At 40.2% G+C, this 20,174-nt stretch overlaps 3 protein-coding genes, 1 long non-coding RNA gene and 1 other non-coding gene across 5 annotated transcripts; 3 read left to right on the forward strand and 2 right to left on the reverse strand.

Annotated features, from left to right (window-relative positions):
- Positions 1 to 12,263: 12,263 nt before the first annotated feature.
- Positions 12,264 to 13,763, reverse strand: LOC122010696. Its single transcript, XR_006119909.1, has 5 exons — positions 13,108 to 13,763; positions 12,871 to 13,030; positions 12,716 to 12,781; positions 12,551 to 12,618; positions 12,264 to 12,475 (listed from the first exon to the last, which is right to left on the reverse strand). It is a non-coding gene; the product is annotated as an uncharacterized LOC122010696 (long non-coding RNA).
- Positions 13,764 to 14,728: 965 nt separating this feature from the next.
- LOC122010702 (CBS domain-containing protein CBSX3, mitochondrial-like) lies at positions 14,729 to 15,804 on the forward strand. The gene is made up of 6 exons (XM_042567204.1): positions 14,729 to 14,814; positions 14,889 to 15,152; positions 15,236 to 15,317; positions 15,375 to 15,448; positions 15,533 to 15,593; positions 15,665 to 15,804. Exons 1-6 carry the CDS (start codon positions 14,731 to 14,733, stop codon positions 15,802 to 15,804), a joined length of 705 nt encoding a protein of 234 aa, XP_042423138.1. The 5' UTR covers positions 14,729 to 14,730.
- A 474-nt stretch (positions 15,805 to 16,278) lies between these two features.
- LOC122010714 (LIM domain-containing protein PLIM2b-like) lies at positions 16,279 to 17,258 on the forward strand. The gene is made up of 4 exons (XM_042567212.1): positions 16,279 to 16,413; positions 16,532 to 16,657; positions 16,812 to 16,901; positions 16,974 to 17,258. Exons 1-4 carry the CDS (start codon positions 16,279 to 16,281, stop codon positions 17,250 to 17,252), a joined length of 630 nt encoding a protein of 209 aa, XP_042423146.1. The 3' UTR covers positions 17,253 to 17,258.
- A 261-nt stretch (positions 17,259 to 17,519) lies between these two features.
- Positions 17,520 to 17,600, reverse strand: TRNAL-AAG. The gene has a single exon. It is a non-coding gene; the product is annotated as a tRNA-Leu (tRNA).
- Positions 17,601 to 17,935: 335 nt separating this feature from the next.
- Positions 17,936 to 19,677, forward strand: LOC122010723 (probable serine/threonine-protein kinase PIX13). The gene is made up of 6 exons (XM_042567220.1): positions 17,936 to 18,020; positions 18,163 to 18,425; positions 18,503 to 18,638; positions 18,710 to 18,858; positions 18,946 to 19,069; positions 19,153 to 19,677. The coding sequence occupies exons 1-6, from the start codon at positions 17,948 to 17,950 to the stop codon at positions 19,500 to 19,502; spliced, it is 1,095 nt and encodes a 364-aa protein (XP_042423154.1). The 5' UTR covers positions 17,936 to 17,947; the 3' UTR covers positions 19,503 to 19,677.
- The last annotated feature ends 497 nt before the right edge of the window (positions 19,678 to 20,174 follow it).

The following is a 20,174-nucleotide window of genomic DNA, read 5'->3' on the forward strand; positions in this document are numbered from 1 at the left end:
TTGTTCATGAGTATCAAATAATTGATCAAAACAATCACTATCATGAACATGTTCAGGTAAAGATGATGGAATTTTATTATCTGATTCAACAAAAAATCCATTAGAATAACACTCCTTGTGAAGAAAATTATGTCATCCAACACAAGTCAAAACAAACTTGACTTGTGTTGTATATGAAAATGGAAGAGTTATTTTGAATATTTTAAACTATGATTTAAATATTTCAAATATTCTTTTAACGACGTTTCTCAAGGAGACATGACAAAGATTGAATAATTCCTTTTCATTTTTTAGGTGACGACCTTTCTAGTGAATTCTTGGATATGATAACGCACACTTTAAAATGGAGCCAAACATTGACGTCGATACTTAGACGAGAGTAGATGCTTCCAGTAGTAGATTTAAAAAAATACAAAGCGCCACGATTTCTCCTGGATGCATCAAAATAATAAAGCCAAATAGTTTAATACTAATAGATGCCCACCTGCCTACGAGAGAGAGAGAGAGAGAGAGAGATTGAAGAAGAGTCAAGGAAATAGAAAGAGAGCGCTTGATTAACAGATGGAGCTCATATTCAACAGTAGAGGAGGTCGATTTAGGAGCAAGGAAGAGGTAGAATCGTGGAGGAAGGGAAAAGAAAGGCGACTATGGTCAAAAAGAGAGAGACTTGTTGGGTTAAAAGTCCATAGAAATCTCAAGAATGAATAGATGACATTTTATTTTATTTTTTAAAGTTTACCAAGGTTTAAAGTTTGTATAATGTTTTTATAAAAGAATCTATGAAAATCTATGGAAAATTTAGATACAAAAAGATTTTAATAAAGTTTTAAAAAGTCATATTCCTAATATCAAATAAATAATCAACATTATTGAAATTATAATTACTAATACGATTCCAACTAGGAACTTTTTTCTCTATCGTTTAGAATAAGTTGTTTACTTCTATCTGTATGTCCAATACTATCAACACTATCTATTGATTTACTCGGCCCACACTTGTTGGTGCAGCGGGACTGACAAGAGGGGGGTAAATTGTCTGAAAAATAAAATATACCCTCCTCAAGTCTTTAAATTCAAAAATGCAACACTAATAAAATAAAAAGTAGAAATAAAAGAGGAGACAAAATTTTGACTTGGTTACAACCAAAACGATTGTTAATCCAAGGCGGTCGAATAGCTCTACTAGAATATCTCCTTTATTGTAGGCGGAGAAGCCTTCTTTACACACTTAGAATGCTCAGAGGTTGCTAGGAACTTAATACAGAGTTGAATGTTTAATTGATATTCATTTCCTAGTTCCAAGGGCCTTTATATAACTCATAGAGGGTCTATCTCGAAGATCCAAGGCGCCTCCAATAGTTTGATTGGATAAAACTTTATCCGAATCCAAACGACAACTTTGGCTAGGTCTGAGGCGTCTCAAACAGCCTTGGAGGCGCCTCGGACTGGTCTGAGGCGCCTCAGACAGCATGGTATAAATAGTGCATGGTATAAATAGTTTCCAGCTTCTCTTTTTCCTCTTCTTCCGAAGCTCCGATCGCTTGGTTGATTTCGACCAACCGAAATAGGGCTCACCCGAACCCAATTTTCGGCCTTCTCCTCGAGCAGGTTTCCGACCCGACTTCTCGTCCCTCGAACGTTGTGCACGTTCTTCTTGTCCACCGGTGTACTCTTCCGCAACTCTTTCGTCCTTCGGACACACCGAGCCCGTCAGCTCTTTCATTCTTCTCGTCGAGTACCTTTCTTTACTGAACCAACTTGTTTCTTCTTCTTCTTTCCGCCTTTCGGCTTAGAGGCAGAAACGTTTTCAGCAATGTGAACTTGAGAACTTTGATGAAATAGCCCTTCTGCCGCTTGGAGTTCTGTCAGAAGTTCCGCCAACGAATAAACCCTTTTTTTCATGTTATAGTTCAGGCGGAACTACTCAAAACTCTTGGGCAGCGTTTAGAGAATGATATCAACCTGGGTTTCCCCATCGATTCCAGCTCCAAGGACTTCCATCTCATTCAAATGAGTCATCATCTTGAGGATATGATTCCTTATGGGTGCCCCCTCAGTCATGGTGATCGTCATTAAGTTTCTCATAGCCTCCTGCCTGGCAGCTTGATTCTGGTGTCCGAATAGTTCCTTGAGATTGAGCATCATGTCATAGACAGTGGGTATGGCCTGATGTTGATGTTGTAGCACATTTGACATAGAAGCCAAAATGTAACACCGCGCCATCTCATCTGCCTTGACTCATTTCCTATGTCTCTCTATCTCCTCTTCACTAGAATTTGTATTAGGCACGCTAGGACACACCTCAAGAACTACGAACTTGTATTCTTCAGCAGTTAAGACAATGTCCAAGTTCTGTTTCCAATCAATATAATTTAGACCAGTAAGTTTATTTTCTTTTAAAATAACAGCAAGAGGATTGAAAACCATTTTAAAATCCTAAGAATCACAAAATAAAATATTTAGTTAAAACTTTAGATTTTAAAATAATATTAATTCCTCAAACAATATAATTTAAATTCACCAACACCTCAAAACACCGTGAATTTCATATGCCACGATAGTGTGGACGTATACTAATTCAAACATTTGTAAGAGGAGGTTTTACCCATTCATTTTATTATCTTGTCAACCTAACTTTGTGACAAATAAAATTAATTGTTGGTTCATCTTCGGTCACACAAATAATAGCAGTGACTTCGATGGGGAGGATACTATAAATGCGCCTAAGTATATACCATTACTGTTGGTTGCTACTCGGAATATCATACTGTTCCCCTGTACAGAAATTTTGTACAAGTCCCGAACCATTCCTAACAACCTATTGTGTTCTTTAGAAATTAAATTTGGAATCGCAACTAGAACTTAACATTATTGATTCCAAATTCAACTTATCTGTTCTTAGAGGTTTAGACTTGGATCGCAAACGATGCTTAACATTATTAATCCAAATCCACCCATGTTACAAATTCGATTAAATATTTATTTCAGAGATCGGCTTCCAGGTTAAACATGGCGAGGCACTAGACCTTCTTGGGTATGGGATCATCCACCACTTCCTAGATAAAGCTTTTCAACAAAATTCAATATTTAATCTCCTTATAGTAACCCTAGGTTTAAACATTAAGAACAATTGAATCACAAGATCGAAAAATAAAAGAAACAAAAAATCGAATCATAAATTTGAAACCTATAATTGTTAGCCTCTTGTGTTTGGTATTTCAAAATCTATACAAAGAAAACTAGTATGATGCGGAACAAGACAACTAGTTATACCTCTCTTTGTAGCTTATAAACCTCACAATCTTCTATCGTATTCTTCTTCTTATCTCGGACGTCTTGTAGGAGAGAGGAGAGGGGAGAAAATAGATGTGTTGTTGTTGTAAGGTGAGGCACCTCTACTCTCTCTTTTATATTCTTTGGTCTTGACAAATAAGGAAAGTTTTAAAACATAATTAAAACTTCTTTGTTTTCCCTTGCCAATGAACAAAAGGAAAATGTAACTAAAATTTCCTTTTATTCTTTTAATGGTCAGGCCCTAAAGTCCTCTAAACTAGGAAAGTTTTAAATACAAAATTAAAACTTCCTAATTTGTTTCTAGAAATTTTTTAAAATAAAAATTTCTCTTTTAAAAAATTTCCTTCATGGTTTGTTATAAAAGGAAACTTTTATAAATTAAAATCTCTCTATTAAAACATGTGGATGATTACAATAAGGAAAGTTTTCTCCAAAATTAAAATCTTCCTTTCAATTCACAAATAAAGAAAGATATCAAACCTTTCTCTTAATCCTTTGTAGAAACTATAAAAGGTAAAATTTAATTTTAAAACTCCCTTTTAAAATCATGTCTTCCACATTTTAAAATAAAATCCTTTTTATTGTTATTGTGGCCGTCCACCTAAGCTTGGGCTCCTAGCTAAGGCCGACCACCACTTGATCCATCCAAGGTTTATCTTAGCCGACCCTTGCTTGGGCTCCAAGCTTGGCTTGGCCGACCACCTATAGATGGGTAAGAAGGTAGGTTTAGGTGAATATAAAACTTCATAAATAAGATGCTACGACAGGGACCGAGAGGAGGAATTGGTTTTGATCTTTCGATGAATTTGAGCTTCCCGTGTTCGCCCCGAACACCCAACTCGAGTTCATCAATAATATCTCATTTCACTAAAGATTTATTATTGCATTACCGTATCAATCCCATATTACTATATGTGCTCCTTTTTATCATGAGTGTGTTTATCTCCCTCTGTTTAAGATATTGAATGTACACTAATTAAATGAGTTACTGACAACTCACTTAATTAATATCTACCTCCAAGAGTAGTACCACTCAACCTTATCGTCATGTCGGACTAAGTCCACCTGCAGGATTTACATGACAATCCTTATGAGCCCCCTCAAGGGGACATCATCAACCTAGATTACTAGGACACAGTTTCATTCTATAATCAACAACATATCATATAAATAATATCATTTCCCAACTTATCAGGCTTATTGATTTAACGAGCTAAATCGCACCCTTTGATAAATTAAAGAAATAAGTATTAACTATATATGCTTGTTATTATATCATGATTAAGAGTACACACTTCCATAATAACAGAGGTATTGTTCTTTTATATAGTGAGTATAAAAAAAACTACCTCAAATGATCCTGCTCAATACACTCAGAGTGTACAAGTGCAATTTTATAGTCAAGATAAACTAATACCAAATTACACTACGACTATTCCAATGGTTTGTTCCTTTTCATCTTAGTCGTGAGCTACTTTTTATAACTTATAAGGAACTGATAACATGATCTTCTGTGTGTGACACCACACACCATATTATCTACAATATAAATTAATTAAACAACTACACTTAGTATATAAATATATACATTTGACCAATGTGATTCTTTATTTCAAAATAAATGTTTACAAAAAGCTAGATTTTTAGTATACACTCTAACAATTACTTGATACTTGATCCATTAATTAGGATTGTGCCCCTTCAGATGGAGAAGATCACACATACCTAAATAATTTCTTATAATCATCCATAGAGGAAGTTTGATCTAGTGATCCACAAACAAACTCATCTGATATGAAAGAAGACACTCAAAGCCAACACATAAGTTTGAATACATCACTTACAAACCAGTAATGGAGACTGTGAGATTTATTTAAATAATCTCTCTCCTACTTAGTTATTTAAATTGAGGAATTTTAACATGTACACACATCACAACACATAAAACAACGTCATCACAGCACACACAAACTGTTGGAGCAATCCCAATGGTCCGCGGGACCATGTGTTTTGGTGTTTGGGCAAAAAGTTTAAGTTAGGTTTACCCTCGTTATTTGATATGTGTACTTGAGTTGTGCAGGACTGCAGGTGACACATATGACTCAGGTTGACGGCTTCGGGTCCGATGAAGGATGACATTGAGGACAAACCGCGGGCTTGAATGCATCTGAGGGATCGTGGACAAGGCAGCAAGGACAAGGGCCGAGGGAAGCGACTTCGAGGCATACGCGAAGGATGACATTGGAGACAAGCCGCGGGCTTGGATGCATCCGAGGGACGAGAGCCAAAGGAAGTAGGCTTGAAGGCAAGAGGTCAAGGCTGCAAAGAAGAGTCAAGTGAGTCGTGAGGGTCCGAGTGCGAGTGAAATGTACTCGGGATGGGAAACCCTAAGTTTAGGGTTGTACCGGATCTTGGGACCGCATCGGGACCGATCGATGGTGAGCACGTGCCCGAAATGGGATCACCGATCGGTGGTCATGGGACCACCGATCGATAAATAGCCGCTGGAATGGTTGGTGGCACGATCGGTGGTGCATGGACCGATCGCAGCAAAACAGCATGGTTGTTTCCCCGAGCTCTATAAGAGGGAGCTTGGTTTGGCAAAAGTTGACGAAATTAGTGGTGGGTAACCTCTAATTAGTAGTCAACTAGTGCCCTAGCAATCCAAGTGCTCTTGATCGAGTTGTGGTGAGGTTTCTCCACCGACAAGGAGGATTGTGCTAGCCGGAGTTTCCGGGGATTAATCCACCGACGGATTGAGGGATCGTCCACCTTACGGACAGCCGTGGAGTAGGAGCAAGTTATCTCCGAACCACGTAAACGAACGTGTTAGCTTGGTTTGCCATTTCTTATTCTTGTCTTAAGCTTTCTTTGTATTATTATTTATAGTTAGTATTAGATTTCCGCTGCGCATACTAACAATAGTGTAGAAAGCAAGGATTTGGGGGTGCCGTCTATCCAACCCCCCTTCAAGCCGGCCACCGATCCTCCAACAATTGGTATCAGAGCGAGGACGCTCTCCGTTGGACTAACCGCCAAGGAAGCATAAGATGGCCGGGTTGATTGTCCCTCCAAAATTTGAAGGAGGAAGCCTTGGGGACATCACCTATTGGATGAAGAAGATGGAGATCTTCTTCAACACGGATTGGGACACCATGATGGTGGTAAATGAACCGTTCAAAGTCCCAAAGGACAAGAAAGGAAAGAAACTTCGAACACGACATTGGACGGAGGAGCAAACCTCACGATCGGAGGCAAACTCAAAGGTAATAGCAATTTTAATTGATTTATTGCCTCCTAATGTGATAAATGGTGTAGGTGAGTATAAGAACGCCCATGATTTGTGGAGCAAAGTGAAGAAATTTCCATGGGAAGAATTCATGCCTACACAAGAAGAAAGAAAATCCGAAGAAAGTGATGAAGTGGTCCAAGAGGAGAAGAAGGACAAATCGGATGTGGAGCCCATTGAGATGGGTCTAGTTGCTCAAGTTGAAGAGGAGCAAACGGAAGTTGAGCCATGCTCAACATCCGAGGAGGATAAGGAAGATGAGACATCCTCTACAAAGGCTGAAGAACAATCCAAGACAAGTGAAGAAGAAGTCTTGGAGGTCAACCTAGTGAGCACCTCCACCGAAGCTAAGTCAAAGGACCACATTGTATGCTTCGGGTGCAATGAGAAGGGACACTACAAGAGTAGGTGTCCATTGGGTAAGAAGAAGGTAACTCCTAAGCCCACTCAAATTATTTTAGATACTAATTTGGGTTGTAGGAATGATGGTGCCAAGAAGAAGAACGAGAAGAAGCACATTAGATGCTTCACTTGTGGTGAAATAGGGCACTACCACACCAAATGCCCAAGGAAGAGAGAGCTCAAAAGGTTGGGGCATTTAAGGATGTGGGAAAAGAAGTGGAGGAAGAATGGAGGCTCATGTTAAGGGGGAGCTCCAAAGGTAAAGGGTAAGGTAAACCCTAATTTAAATTTGAAGTCAAATTCAAATTCTTATGTTCCCATGCATGCTAGGAAAAATAATGATTATCATTATGTAGCAATGCAAAATTTTGGATTTAAGTATCATGATAGGAATAGGGTAAATGTAGATCAAAACCCTAGGAGACCAATTCATGAAAAACCTAGGAATGGTAGACCTAAGGAGGCCCAAGGCATTAATCCTAAGAAGGGGAGACATATGCCTAGAAAGGGTAGGTCTAGGAATGTCCAAGGTGGACATGTTGACTCTAGGGTTAGGAACCTAGAGAGGGAAAATCAAGCTTTGAAGTCAAAGCTTGATAATTTGGAGAAATTCCTTAAGAGATTCACTATTGGATCTAAGGGATTAAGTATGGTGTTGGGGAGTCAAAAACCCAACAATGATAGATCGCGTTTGGGATACCGATCTAGTGTCTCCAAGGCCAAAAGGAGATCATATGCTAGGGTGACAAATGATCATGGCAAGGGAGAGTCCTCCAAAGCTAAGGGAAAGTCTTATGCTAGGGTTGCATATGACTATAGCAAGGAGAAGCCAATAAATGGCAAGGGAAAGCCATTTAATGGTAAGAAGAAATTAACCAAGGACAAGGTGTCCAAGGTTAAGAAAGTTACGTTTGTAGGCCAAGTGTCACCGGGGGTGGACCGATGTGGCCTGGCCATTGTGGATGAGTCACCTAGGGAGGTGGCTAAGGCAAAGAGCTCTAGGGGGAGCTCCAAGAGTCAATTTGGGACCCATGGCCAATGGATCTCAGGTGGGTTCTACTTGGGGGTCTAGAGGAGCCATGGAGTGTGCCAAATGGTTTAGAGACGGACTTGAGTCTCAAACCTAGGGATTTGGCACACATGGTTTGTGTTTCATGCAAGAAATATGACATTTGGGGTCATATAGCATGATAATTGGTTTTGGATGTATAGATGCCATATAAACCAATGCTAGGGATGCATTGTGGGTTGGTATGGGCAAATACATCAAAAGGAAGGCAAAACTAGGACTTTAGGTCAAGGTTCAATTGAACTATTTAGCTAGTTTTGGATTTTGTGTCAATCTTGGGATTGGTGATAGATACATTTTGTAATGTATTTTTCCCAAGTAGACACTGGTACAATAGACCTCTCCACAAAATTTGGAAATTTTTGGAGGTCTAGGGAATTACTGGTGCATTTCTGAAGTTGGCCTGAAAAGGCTGATTTTTTCAGAAATAGGGTACCAGTCGACTGGTACAGATACCAGTCGACTGGTAACAATGGAAATCGACCACAGAATGTTTCTGTATGGTGGTTTCGAAAGGGGGCAGTCGACTGGCACTTGGGGCAGTCGACTGATACCAGCCTGAAAGCGTTTTTCAGCGCTGATCTTGACCATGTCAACTCACTTAGATGTATGGGATCCATGGGGGATAAATACATGAGTTTAGGGTCAATTTAGATGATAAGTTTTCAACAATTGGGATATTGTTGGAGAACTTTTTGGATGTTAGGCAAAGGGGGAGAATTAAGGTTTAGTTGGGAAAACCTTTAGTGCCTTTGCGTAGGGGGAGCCTTGGGATAGGTTCTTAAAAAGCCCTGTGATAAAATCCTAGCTCAACGGGGAGCTTAGGTGTAGGGGGAGCCTTGTGATAGGTTCCAATGCATGTTCATTCGGCGGTTGCCAAGTGTGTAGCCTTGGCAACGTAAGTCCATTCGGCGGAGTAAGTCCAAGTGTGTAGCCTTGGCATCGTAAGTCCATTGTTATTAGCATTGTTATTTGCTATTTGTTTTCCCTAACTTAAACGTATTGCCAAACACCAAAAATGGGGAGATTGTTGGAGCAATCCCAATGGTCCGCGGGACCATGTGTTTTGGTGTTTGGGCAAAAGGTTTAAGTTAGGTTTACCCTCGTTATTTGATATGTGTACTTGAGTTGTGCAGAACTGCAGGACACAGGTTGATGGCTCTGGTCCGATGAAGGATGGCATTGAGGACAAGCCGGGCTTGAATGCATCCGAGGGATCGTGGACAAGGCGGCAAGGACAAGGGCCGAGGGAAGCGACTTGAGGCATACGCCAAGGATGGCATTGAGACAACCGCGGGCTTGGATGCATCCGAGGGACGAGAGCCAAAGGAAGTAGGCTTGAAGCAAGAGGTCAAGGCCGCAAAGAAGAGTCAAGTGAGTCGTGAGGGTCCAAGAGTGAAATGTACTTGGGATGGGAAACCCTAAGTTTAGGGTTGTACCGGCATCGGGACCGGTCGATGATGGTGAGCATGCCCAAAATGGTTGATCACCGGTCATGGGACCACCGATCGGTGATAGATTGGAATGCCGTTGGTGGCACGGTCGGTGGTGCATGGACCCGATCGGTAATCTGCAAAACAAGATGGTTTCCCGAGCTCTATAAGAGGGAGCTTGGTTTGGCCGGCAAAAGTTGACGAAATTAGTGGTGGGTAACCTCTAATTAGTAGTCAACTAGTGCCCTAGCAATCCAAGTGCTCTTGATCGAGTTGTGGTGAGGTTTCTCCACCGACAAGGAGGATTGTGCTAGCCGGAGTTTCCGGGGATTAATCCACCGACGGATTGAGGGATCGTCCACCTTACGGACAGCCGTGGAGTAGGAGCAAGTTATCTCCGAACCACGTAAACGAACGTGTTAGCTTGGTTTGCCATTTCTTATTCTTGTCTTAAGCTTTCTTTGTATTATTATTTATAGTTAGTATTAGATTTCCGCTGCGCATACTAACAATAGTGTAGAAAGCAAGGATTTGGGGGTGCCGTCTATCCAACCCCCCTTCAAGCCGGCCACCGATCCTCCAACACAAACAACATATAAAGGCAATAAATATGAAAATAAAATTTCCAACTATTATAGCCCCATCCAACATTGTTCGCCAATATGCCGCCAATGGATCGCTGTCCTCTAATATACCACCAATGGATCAAGTCGTCGCGTCTATCTTGCTTCCTTCTCCGCCGCGCCTCCGGTCCTCAAAGTAGCACCACGCATAGCAATCCGCAATAATAAGAAATAAAAAATTACATTTATCGATCCTATATTCCACGAAGGAATGTACATGTAATTTAGATCGAACAAAATGTAAAATAAACTAATACATCTCTGGCTATATTTAATAATTACAATCATGCACACACAAAATACCCTCGACATGCCCGAGGGTTCAAATCACATACAAACACAATAGGCCATAATAGTTGGAACTAGGATGCCTGCAACCACAGATTTAATCTATTTTGCATATCCTACTATTATCCTGCCTAAATTATATATGAATAGTGCATAATTTAACCGAAAACCAATCACACAGAACCAAAAAACTCACTCTGATACCAATTGTTGGCGCTGGAAATTCTGTTCTGTGTAAATCCCTATATGAAAAATTGTACAAGAACAGAACTTTTTCTAGCAACCCGTATGTTCGACCAGTCATGTGTTTGATCAATCAAGCAAGTTCTTGAATGATCAAAGCACACTTTGATTGAAGTACAAGATCGCTCGCCTCTTGTGTTGGTATTCTAAAAAATTATATAAAGAAAACTAACTAATTACGCAGCGAAATTAAAGAACTAGTTGTACCTTTTATTTGTAGCTAAACACCTCTTGATTTTCTGAAGTATTCCTCTCCTCTTCTTGGATGTCGTGTGGATGACGATCTACCAAGACAACACCACCCTCCTTCTCTTCTCGGTTTCCAAACTGTCGGCTACAAAAGGAGGCTCTAGGATGAGGCACCTTCTAATCTTCTTCCTCTTCTTCTTCTTCCTCTTCTCCAATCCGCTAGCCACCAAGGAGGAGGGGTGCCAGCCACCAAGGATGAAGGGGGCGCTGACCCTAACAAAGGAGAAGGGGAGGTGCGCCGGCCCTAGCTAAGGAGAAGGGAGGGGGCATCGACCACAAGGAGAGAAGAGGCTTTGTGGGAAAATTAGAAAATTATGTTTTAGGAGCCACCACCTACTCCTTTTTATAGGCTTGTCGTCGGTTACAAAGAAAGAAAAAATAACAGAATTCTGTTAAGAAAAAATCTCCCTTTCTATAACCAAGTTAAACCAAACCAAGTTAAGTTAAACTAAACCAAGTTAAATTAAACCAAACCAAGTTAAGTTAAACCAAACCAAGTTGTGGATGGATGGATGCGAGGCTTTATATATAGATGCTACAACAGGAACTTAGATGAGGAATTGGTTTAGCCTCCTGATGGGCTTGGGCTTCCTGTGTTCGACCCGAACATCCAACCCAAGTCCATCAATAATAACTCATACCACTAAAGGTTTATTATTGAGCTACCACACCAATCCCATATTACAATATGTGTTCCTTCTTAGCATGAGTGTGTTAATCTCCCCGTGTTTAAGATATTGTATATCCGTTAATTAAATGAGTTACTGGCAACTCAATTAATTAACATATGATTTCACGAGTAGTACCACTCAACTTTATTATCATGTCGGACTAAGTCCACCTGTAGGGTTTACATGATAATCCTTATGAGCTCCTCAAGAGGACATCATCAGTCTAAATAATTAGGACACAGATTCCTTCTATAATCAACAATACACCATATAAATAATACTATCTCCCAACTCATCGGGTCTATTGATTTAACGAATAAATCTTACCCATTGATAAGTTAAAGAAATAAATATTAAGTATACATGCTTGTTATTATATAGGTATTAAGAGGGCGCACATCTATAATAACAGAGATTCTGTTTTTAGTCAGTATAAATCGAACAATCTCAGATGTTCCTGCTCAATACACACATAGTGTACTAGTGTAATTTTATACTCAAGACAGACTAATACCAAATTACATTACAACCGTTCCAATGATTTGTCCTAATCCATCTTGGTTGTGAGCTATTATTTATAATTTATAAGGAACCGATAACATGATATTCTGTGTGACATCATACACTATGTTAGATATAATATAAATTAAATAGACAACTGCATTGACATATATATATAAATATAAAATACAGACATTTGATCAAAGTGATTCTCATTTCAAAATATTTCAAAACAGATATTCATACAAAAGCTAGGCTTATAGTATGCATCTCAACAGACACAAGATGGTCAACCTAACTCATTATTGATAAGATTTAGCAAAGAGAGTGAAAGAAATTACATCTTTCAGGAGGAGAGTCTCCATATCAAACAATAGCGGGGAATTCAAGGTGGAAAGCTTCATGGACAAGAACTGAGACAAGATGAACATAATTTAGATTGAAATATAGTTTGATGAAGAGAAATCAATCATTTGTTGTAGTTCTACCTCAACTTGCCGCTGCAAGGACTACTCGTAGTTGATAATCTCATCGAGCATAACAGCCTTGCCTATCACTTTCAATTAAAGATCATATGGATTTGAAATCATTAGATCAAGAATAAGTTATTTGTAGTAAACAAACTCCAAACTACTAGGAGGAAAGTTTTTTACCTTACTGCAACCTGGCACAAGATTTGGGAGAAGCTTCATTCTCTCACCGATCTTTTCTCTCCTGACCTGGTGAAGAAGACAGTGACAATCTCAAATTAGCAAAGGAGGGAGATAAGAAGAGCAAAGCACTACAGAAACGTGTGTTCTTTGCTTACCCTCTGGGCTAGGCTGTGGCTGTCGGTGGCTTGCCCTCTTCTTGCCCTGACATGGTTAGCGGCTCAAGCAATTTGACATCTTCTCCCAGTTTCCGGCTACCATTGATGTTCTGCTCACGCCCTCGCGCAGTTTGCATTTCTTTGTACCAGAAATTCCCTCCTGTGGTAAGATAATTCTCCCTTTAATGCACCATCATCGCCCTAAATTCCAATGAAAGATCAAATCTTGATAGGTACCTTGGGAGGATTCATGTTGAGGGAAAACAAAGGCAAGATTTTTCCTTGGCACTTTGGAGCCGCTTTCCGCTTCCTCCCATTGCTCTCGGCACCAGTCGTCGCCAAACTATCCGACACCGATGAAGCTCCTAGCGAAGACGAGTATGAAACCCTACTGCTAAATCTGGGTTTTTACATCATCGCGTCAAATATTGTTATCCTTTTCTGTTGTTGGCTGCCATGAGAGACAGACTACTCGAAACCCTAGACAACTTTCCCGCCTCCGCGATATTCCTCGCACCGAAGCAAGGGAACCTCACGGCTTTTTCCGTGAAATGGCATGAATTACGAGGCCACCATTTGGTTCCCCTGCGCAGGAATGCCCTGCAGCTGGTGATTTGTGGCTAGGAGGAGGAAGAGAGTCGAGCAGCAAGGAGGAGGCGGAGACTCGAGCGACGAGGAGGAGGCGGCGAGGAGGAAGCGACGAGGAGGCAGTGGAGAGTCAAGCGGTGAGGAGGGCAGAGAGAGGTGGAGAGTCGAGCGGCAAGGAGGAAGCAGAGACTCAAGCGGCGAGGAGGCGGCGGAGACTCGAACGGCGAGGAGGGCAGAGAGTCGCGTGAGGAAGGCAGAGAGTCGCGACGGGTTTGGAAAAGAAATAAAAGAATGAGAAATAACAAAGTCCCATTTGTAGCGTCCACACGCTGTTAATAATAAATGGATGATAATATTAATGGTGTGTATTTAATGTGTCGTTAATATCTCTTTTTTCCTCTAAATTTATGTTATTAACAACACATTTCAATAACAGCACATATCAATATACACACCGTTAATAATACTATTAACGGCATACTTTTAATGTGCACTATTAATTACACGCTGCGGAAAAATAATTTTATTGTAGTGTGACCCTGATCAAGGTAAAGTCTACTAAGATTTATATTGAGGATCTCACTTCATTTTATCTTGATTTTGACTATCCCATTATCTTGATCATCGATTTCATATTATTTGTAGATCCACACACAACCCACCGCATCAGTTAGAATAAGATGAATTAATGAGGCATATGAATGCTAATGTCTAAAGGCTGGGATTGACACTAGTAATTACCAATTATGAGTATGTGAAATTTTTGTTTCCAATTTATTGCATTCAAATGAATTAAAAGATGGATAAAAATGGACAAACAGATAAAGCATCTTGAATCTACCAAAGAAAATTCTGGATATATATAATAAGAGGTAACAGAAAGGAAGTTAGAAAAAGAACGAAGAAAGAAGGTCCTCTGTCTGGTATATCATAGTCCTGATTGATCCATCTAAAGAACTTGAGCAATAAAAACTCACGTATTCAATCCCCATTACATTCTTTTCCTTCAATAAGAGCAAGCATTTGATTCTTAGTATGCAATGGGAAGATTGTTGTATGTAACCCAACCCATCAAACTGATTTTTTTTTATTTAACTAAAGTCTTCTTTGCTGCTCCTTCACGTCAGCCAAAACCTTCTAGACTCGGCATTGACAGTGTTCGACCAAGGAAGGCCTTCGTGCATGGGTATTCCAAACCCTGCCTCAAGGAAAAAGCCAAGAATTAGTTTCCTACCTAAAGCAGCCACGCAGGGTGTCCATTTATATACATCCATGCATGATTTAAGAGAAGCTTTTTCACCGTTGCAGCCTCTCAGAGAAGGAACATATCATTTCTGCTCTGTCTTTTGGATCATGGTAAACACACAAACTCCAAGCAGTATTTGTTTAATTCAATTATTTTACTAAGCTTAGCGCAACTCGATCGTCAGGTAATGCAAGGAGTAGCTAAAGCACTACTTGTGCATGGAAACCGACTCAAACACGCAGTTCTGCAGCACCTAAATTTCACAGACGGTCTTGGCTTGCCCAGTTTACTAACTCGATCTGACTCTGCTAGTTCGACTCCCAGAATACCACATAAAGGATTAGAGAACATCACAGTTTCTGAGCTTCTTAAAAGTAAGGGAGAAGATGAAAGCCAAGTGGTATACTTTTGTCGAACAAGCGATGGAGTCTATGATGCAGTACAGAATGTATATAGTAACTCATTCAACTCTGTCGGATATCAAGTATGATGCCGCATAATGATGGCACTTAGTGGAAATCTAATTTGCAGATGGTAGAACACAACGTTGGTGCTTTGGTAGTGTTGAAACCTGGAGATGACAAACTTGTCGCTGGTATTGTCACTGAGAGAGGTATTCGACATGAGATTGGATTTGTACCTGTAGTTCTATTGTTCACATTCATTACAGATTATCTCAGGAAAATTATTATGCAAGGAAAATCTGCTACATCGACAAGGGTTGGAGATATAATGACTGATGAGGTCTGCCGTCCTTTCAATTAAGATGTGTTAATTACTTGTCAATAACCTTCTTGCTTGACTTGTGTTTTTCTTTTTGGATGGCAGAACAAACTCATTACTGTGAACTCAGATACAAATATTGTTAAAGCAATGCAGTTAATGACAGGTAATATCTAATTGTTCCTAATTGCATAATACTGAAGAACATCATTGAGATTTGTTTTTCTTTTTTTGCAGACAATCACATTCGGCATGTCCCAGTAATCGACAAGAGGCTAGTTGGCATGATCTCAATAGTGGATGTTGTTCGAATCATAATAGAACAGCAACATCAGGAAGTGAAGAGTTTGAATGAGTATATTAGGGGGAATTACTAATTAATACATGAACGTCCGTCCATTGTACGTAGCAAACTGCAAAAGTTGTATTTTAAAGAATTGTTAAATTAATTCTAATTTAATAAATACAATTACTAAGACAATCCATATATAAATCTCCTTCAATTGAATGGAAGATGATTTTAGTCAAAGTTGGATTTCCATCACCAATGGCCAATCAATTTGTTCCTCAAATAGCATGAGATTTGAGGTTTGAAGGTCAACGTAGAGATTTTCCTATCTTTGCTCCTCACTGATTATTCATCACCAAAATAGGACCTCCTCTCCTCCTCACTCTTTAAAAGCCCGGTCTCACATTTCCTTTCTCCACTCTTTAAAAACTTGGTTGCAGAGAGGGAGCTGGAGAACAGCAGCTAATAATTATAGCAGCTTCCTAGCAGCTTAAATTGTCCGCAGGTCTGTCAACTTTGGCACGCATCGAACAGAAGCTGAGACATCGATCGATCGATCACCATGTCGTTCAGTGGAACCCAAGACAAGTGCAAGGCCTGCGACAAGACCGTGCATTTCATCGACCTCTTGACTGCTGATGGAGTCTCTTATCACAAGACCTGCTTCAAATGCAGCCACTGCAAAGGGACTCTTTCTGTGTGTTTCACTGATCAAATTTCTTTAACTTATAATTAATATATTTTTACAATACACAATTGAAACATTAATAACGAATCGATCATTCTTTGATGATATATATCCATGGAATGGACAGGTGTGCAATTACTCTTCCATGGAAGGCGTCCTCTACTGCAAGCCGCATTTCGAGCAGCTCTTCAAGGAGACAGGCACCTTCAGCAAAAAGTTCCCGGCATCTGGTGATTATATATGCAATCACTCTGTTTCTAACCTAATAAATCAGATGAATTAATCCTTCATTTTTCTTTTTTTCAATGAGCAAAGGTGGAAAGTCTGGTGAGAAGGAACAGGTAATTGAGCTGTTAATCTTTGATTTCGTTGTTTAATTGTGAAGCTAAAGTAGAGAGAATTTACAGGGTAAGGCCCCGAGCAAGGTCTCCTCTATGTTCTCTGGAACTCAAGACAAATGTGCAAGCTGCAATAAAACTGCATACCCACTGGAGAAGGTAATTAATTAGTCCAGTTAAAAGGCTTGTTTCAGTTTAATCTCTTTCATCTCTGGCGATGTCCTGTGGCAGATTTCTGTGGAAGGTGAAATATACCACAAGACGTGCTTCAGGTGCTTCCACGGCGGGTGCACCCTGACGCCGTCGTCCTACGCGGCGCTCGACGGCGTGCTCTACTGCAAGCACCACTTCGCGCAGCTGTTCAAGGAGAAGGGAAGCTACAACCACCTGACCCAGGTCGCAATGAAGCGCAGAGCATCGGAGGACTCGTCGTCGCTGGATGAGGCGGCGGCGACGGTGTCGGCGGAAGCCGAAGCAGAGGAGGAAGTGAAGGCGGATGAAGAGCATTGATTGATTGGCCGACCTTTTAAAGAAGAAAAAAACTGATTGCAATTTGTTGGTTTTTGTTTCCAGCTAGCTTTTGCCTATGCAGCTGGGTGTTAAATCTGTGATTTTGTTCGGTTCATGTATCTGAAATTTACGTCGAGGAAATAACAACAACAACAACGAGAAGTGATTTCAATTTCATCCATGCCCATGGTGATGGATTGTGGTTCACCATTCAGTTTTTATAATAAAGTATTGGATATTGAGAAAATATATAATAAAAAGAAATTTTGTTGAGAGTGGGATTTGAACCCACGCCCTTTCGGACCAGAACCTTAATCTGGCGCCTTAGACCAACTCGGCCATCTCAACATGATTGCGAGTTTACAAGTACTTTTAAATAAATACATAAATAATTGTTATTCCTTTACGAATCGGGCTGAGAAAGATTGTTCCTTGACTACAATGAGGGGTGACTTCAAGTCTCCAACCCCTTAAGCAAAGCTAGGAAAGTCAACAATCAAATAGAGACAGAGATAGCTATCAAAACTCCAGTCAGTCAAAAGTGGCTCGAAATTTCAACAAAATTAATGCAGAGGAGGAAAAGGTCAGAAGACTCGTAGGAGGAGTCAAGACACACTTTGGCTACCTGAGGAAGCTTCCTCAATTTATAAGAGACCGAGGTTGAGTGAACCGTCATCGTGCCAAGGCAAATAGAGATGGGAAGCTGCTTGAGTAGCACTGCGAATTCTACCTCCAGCCCTGGCATCTTCAACCGGCCTCCAACTACAGGTATTATATTTTTGGCATATGTCCATAGAATAGAATGATTTCCAGACCACGGAATATTAATTCTACCATGCATCTTTAATTTCTATCGTAATTTTTGAATGATCTTAAATGTATATTGGACTGTCTCATGATTCTGTACCAGTCTGCACCGACGAGATTGCACTGTCAACGGGCAGAGACCTCGATGACACCGTAGAAACCCTTCGGGTTTTTACATTTAAGGAACTGGCGAGTGCCACTGGCAACTTCAAAGGCGGAAATGAAATCGGGGAAGGATCATTTGGAATGGTTTACAAGGGTTGGCTCCACAAGGACACGCTCGGTCCGGCCAACAATGGCCGAGGGATGGCCGTCGCTGTCAAATACAGGAAACCTCATAGCTTCTCCGGATCCGAGGAATGGCAGGTTAATTAATTAACACTTCACGCGTACCGTTAATTAATTACTACTTGTCTTGTTCTTATTATGAATTGGAGCTGCAGAAAGAGGTAAGCGTTCTCGGAAGGATTACCCACCCCAACCTCATCGCTTTGCTCGGCTACTGCCGGGAAGATGACAAGCTCCTCCTCGTCTACGAGTTCATGGAGAACGGGAGCTTGCAGAATCGCCTCTTAGAAAGTGAGCCAATTTCAATTATCTGCGAATTATAATTTGATCGAATGCGATTAATTAACCACGACCATGGACAGGAAGAGGAGCAGAGGCGAAGGCACTACTCTCATGGGAGCAAAGGTTGCACATAGCTGCCGGCGCTGCTCGAGCTCTTGCATTTTTGCATTCTCCGGAGAACAACATCATCCATCGCGACTTCCATCCCGCCCACATCCTTCTTGATTCAGTACGCACGGCACAGCAAAATTAACCTATTGAAATCGATTTGTGTGTAATGTAAACGCGCCGATCGATATAATTCGTTCTTTCTTAGAACTTCAATCCGAAGATTTCTGGTCTGGGGTTAGCAAAGGATGGCCCGACTGAAGCAGACTCGCATCTCTCCACACGGATCATGGGGACGTATGGATTTGCAGCGCCAGAATATATAGCGGCCGGTTCGTATACGGATACATTTCTCTTTAACCGCTTCAACTCTTTGTGAATTGAGAGATAACAGAGACACACGATTAATTTGCAGGTCATTTGACTGCTAAGGCCGATGTGTATGGATTTGGTGTAGTTTTGTTGATCTTGCTCTCCGGTAAAGGAGCCATCGATGCGAATCGATCTGGACGACTCCATCTGGTAGAGTTGGCCAAATCCCATCTCTCCAATCGTAAAAAGTTGGCAAAAATGATGGATCCTGCATTGGAGGGAAAGTGTCCCATGAAAGCCGCTCTCGGTGTGGCAAAACTTGCTGAGAGGTGCGTCAATGATGATCACAGAAGTCGTCCCTCCATGGATGAAGTCGTGGAGATCATTCAGCGGGTTCAAAGTTCAAACTATCAAAGCGAGCAAGTAATGAATGGTGATTATGTGACAAATTAAATTTCAGGGGAACAAATTCAAAAGGACAGCCTTTTTATTAGAATGATCTACAACTCGTTTTTATTTATTATTAAAATAATACTTCATTTCTCCTTAATTTAATTTTATATTTAAAATATCTTTTATTACCCGATTATAAAACAAAATATGTTGTAACAGTTGTAATCTGATACAATAACACCTAATAAGGATATTTTGAAAAATAACAATATGTTAAATTTTTACCTAAATTTCAATATGTGTACTGTGATTCTTATTTTTCGAATATAATTTGTCATGTGTGATGTGGTAGGTAGTCGCCGCCCAACGTGGCACGTCCAAAGTCAAATTAAATTATGAGTCAACACTAAGATCAGACCCCACTAAGTTAAAAGAGGGCCCAGGATGGCGCGAGCCAGTTCGACTTGACCTCGACATCCGGCACTCTAAAAAAAATGTGGATATTTTGCCACAGTTTGTTTAAAAAAATAGTCACAAAATGAATTTGCGATGAAAAATTTTTCATCGTGAATAAATAATCATCAAATTCTACGATGAAATAATATATATTCTTCGTAAAATCTATAATAATTTTTTATCATAAAATTCATTATAAATTTACGATAAAAATATTTGTCAAGAAATTCCAGGTTCTCAAATCTATGACAAAAAAAGGATATTCATCATAACTAT

Source organism: Zingiber officinale, chromosome 1A, assembly GCF_018446385.1.
Source record: "Zingiber officinale cultivar Zhangliang chromosome 1A, Zo_v1.1, whole genome shotgun sequence".
NCBI lineage: Eukaryota > Viridiplantae > Streptophyta > Magnoliopsida > Zingiberales > Zingiberaceae > Zingiber > Zingiber officinale.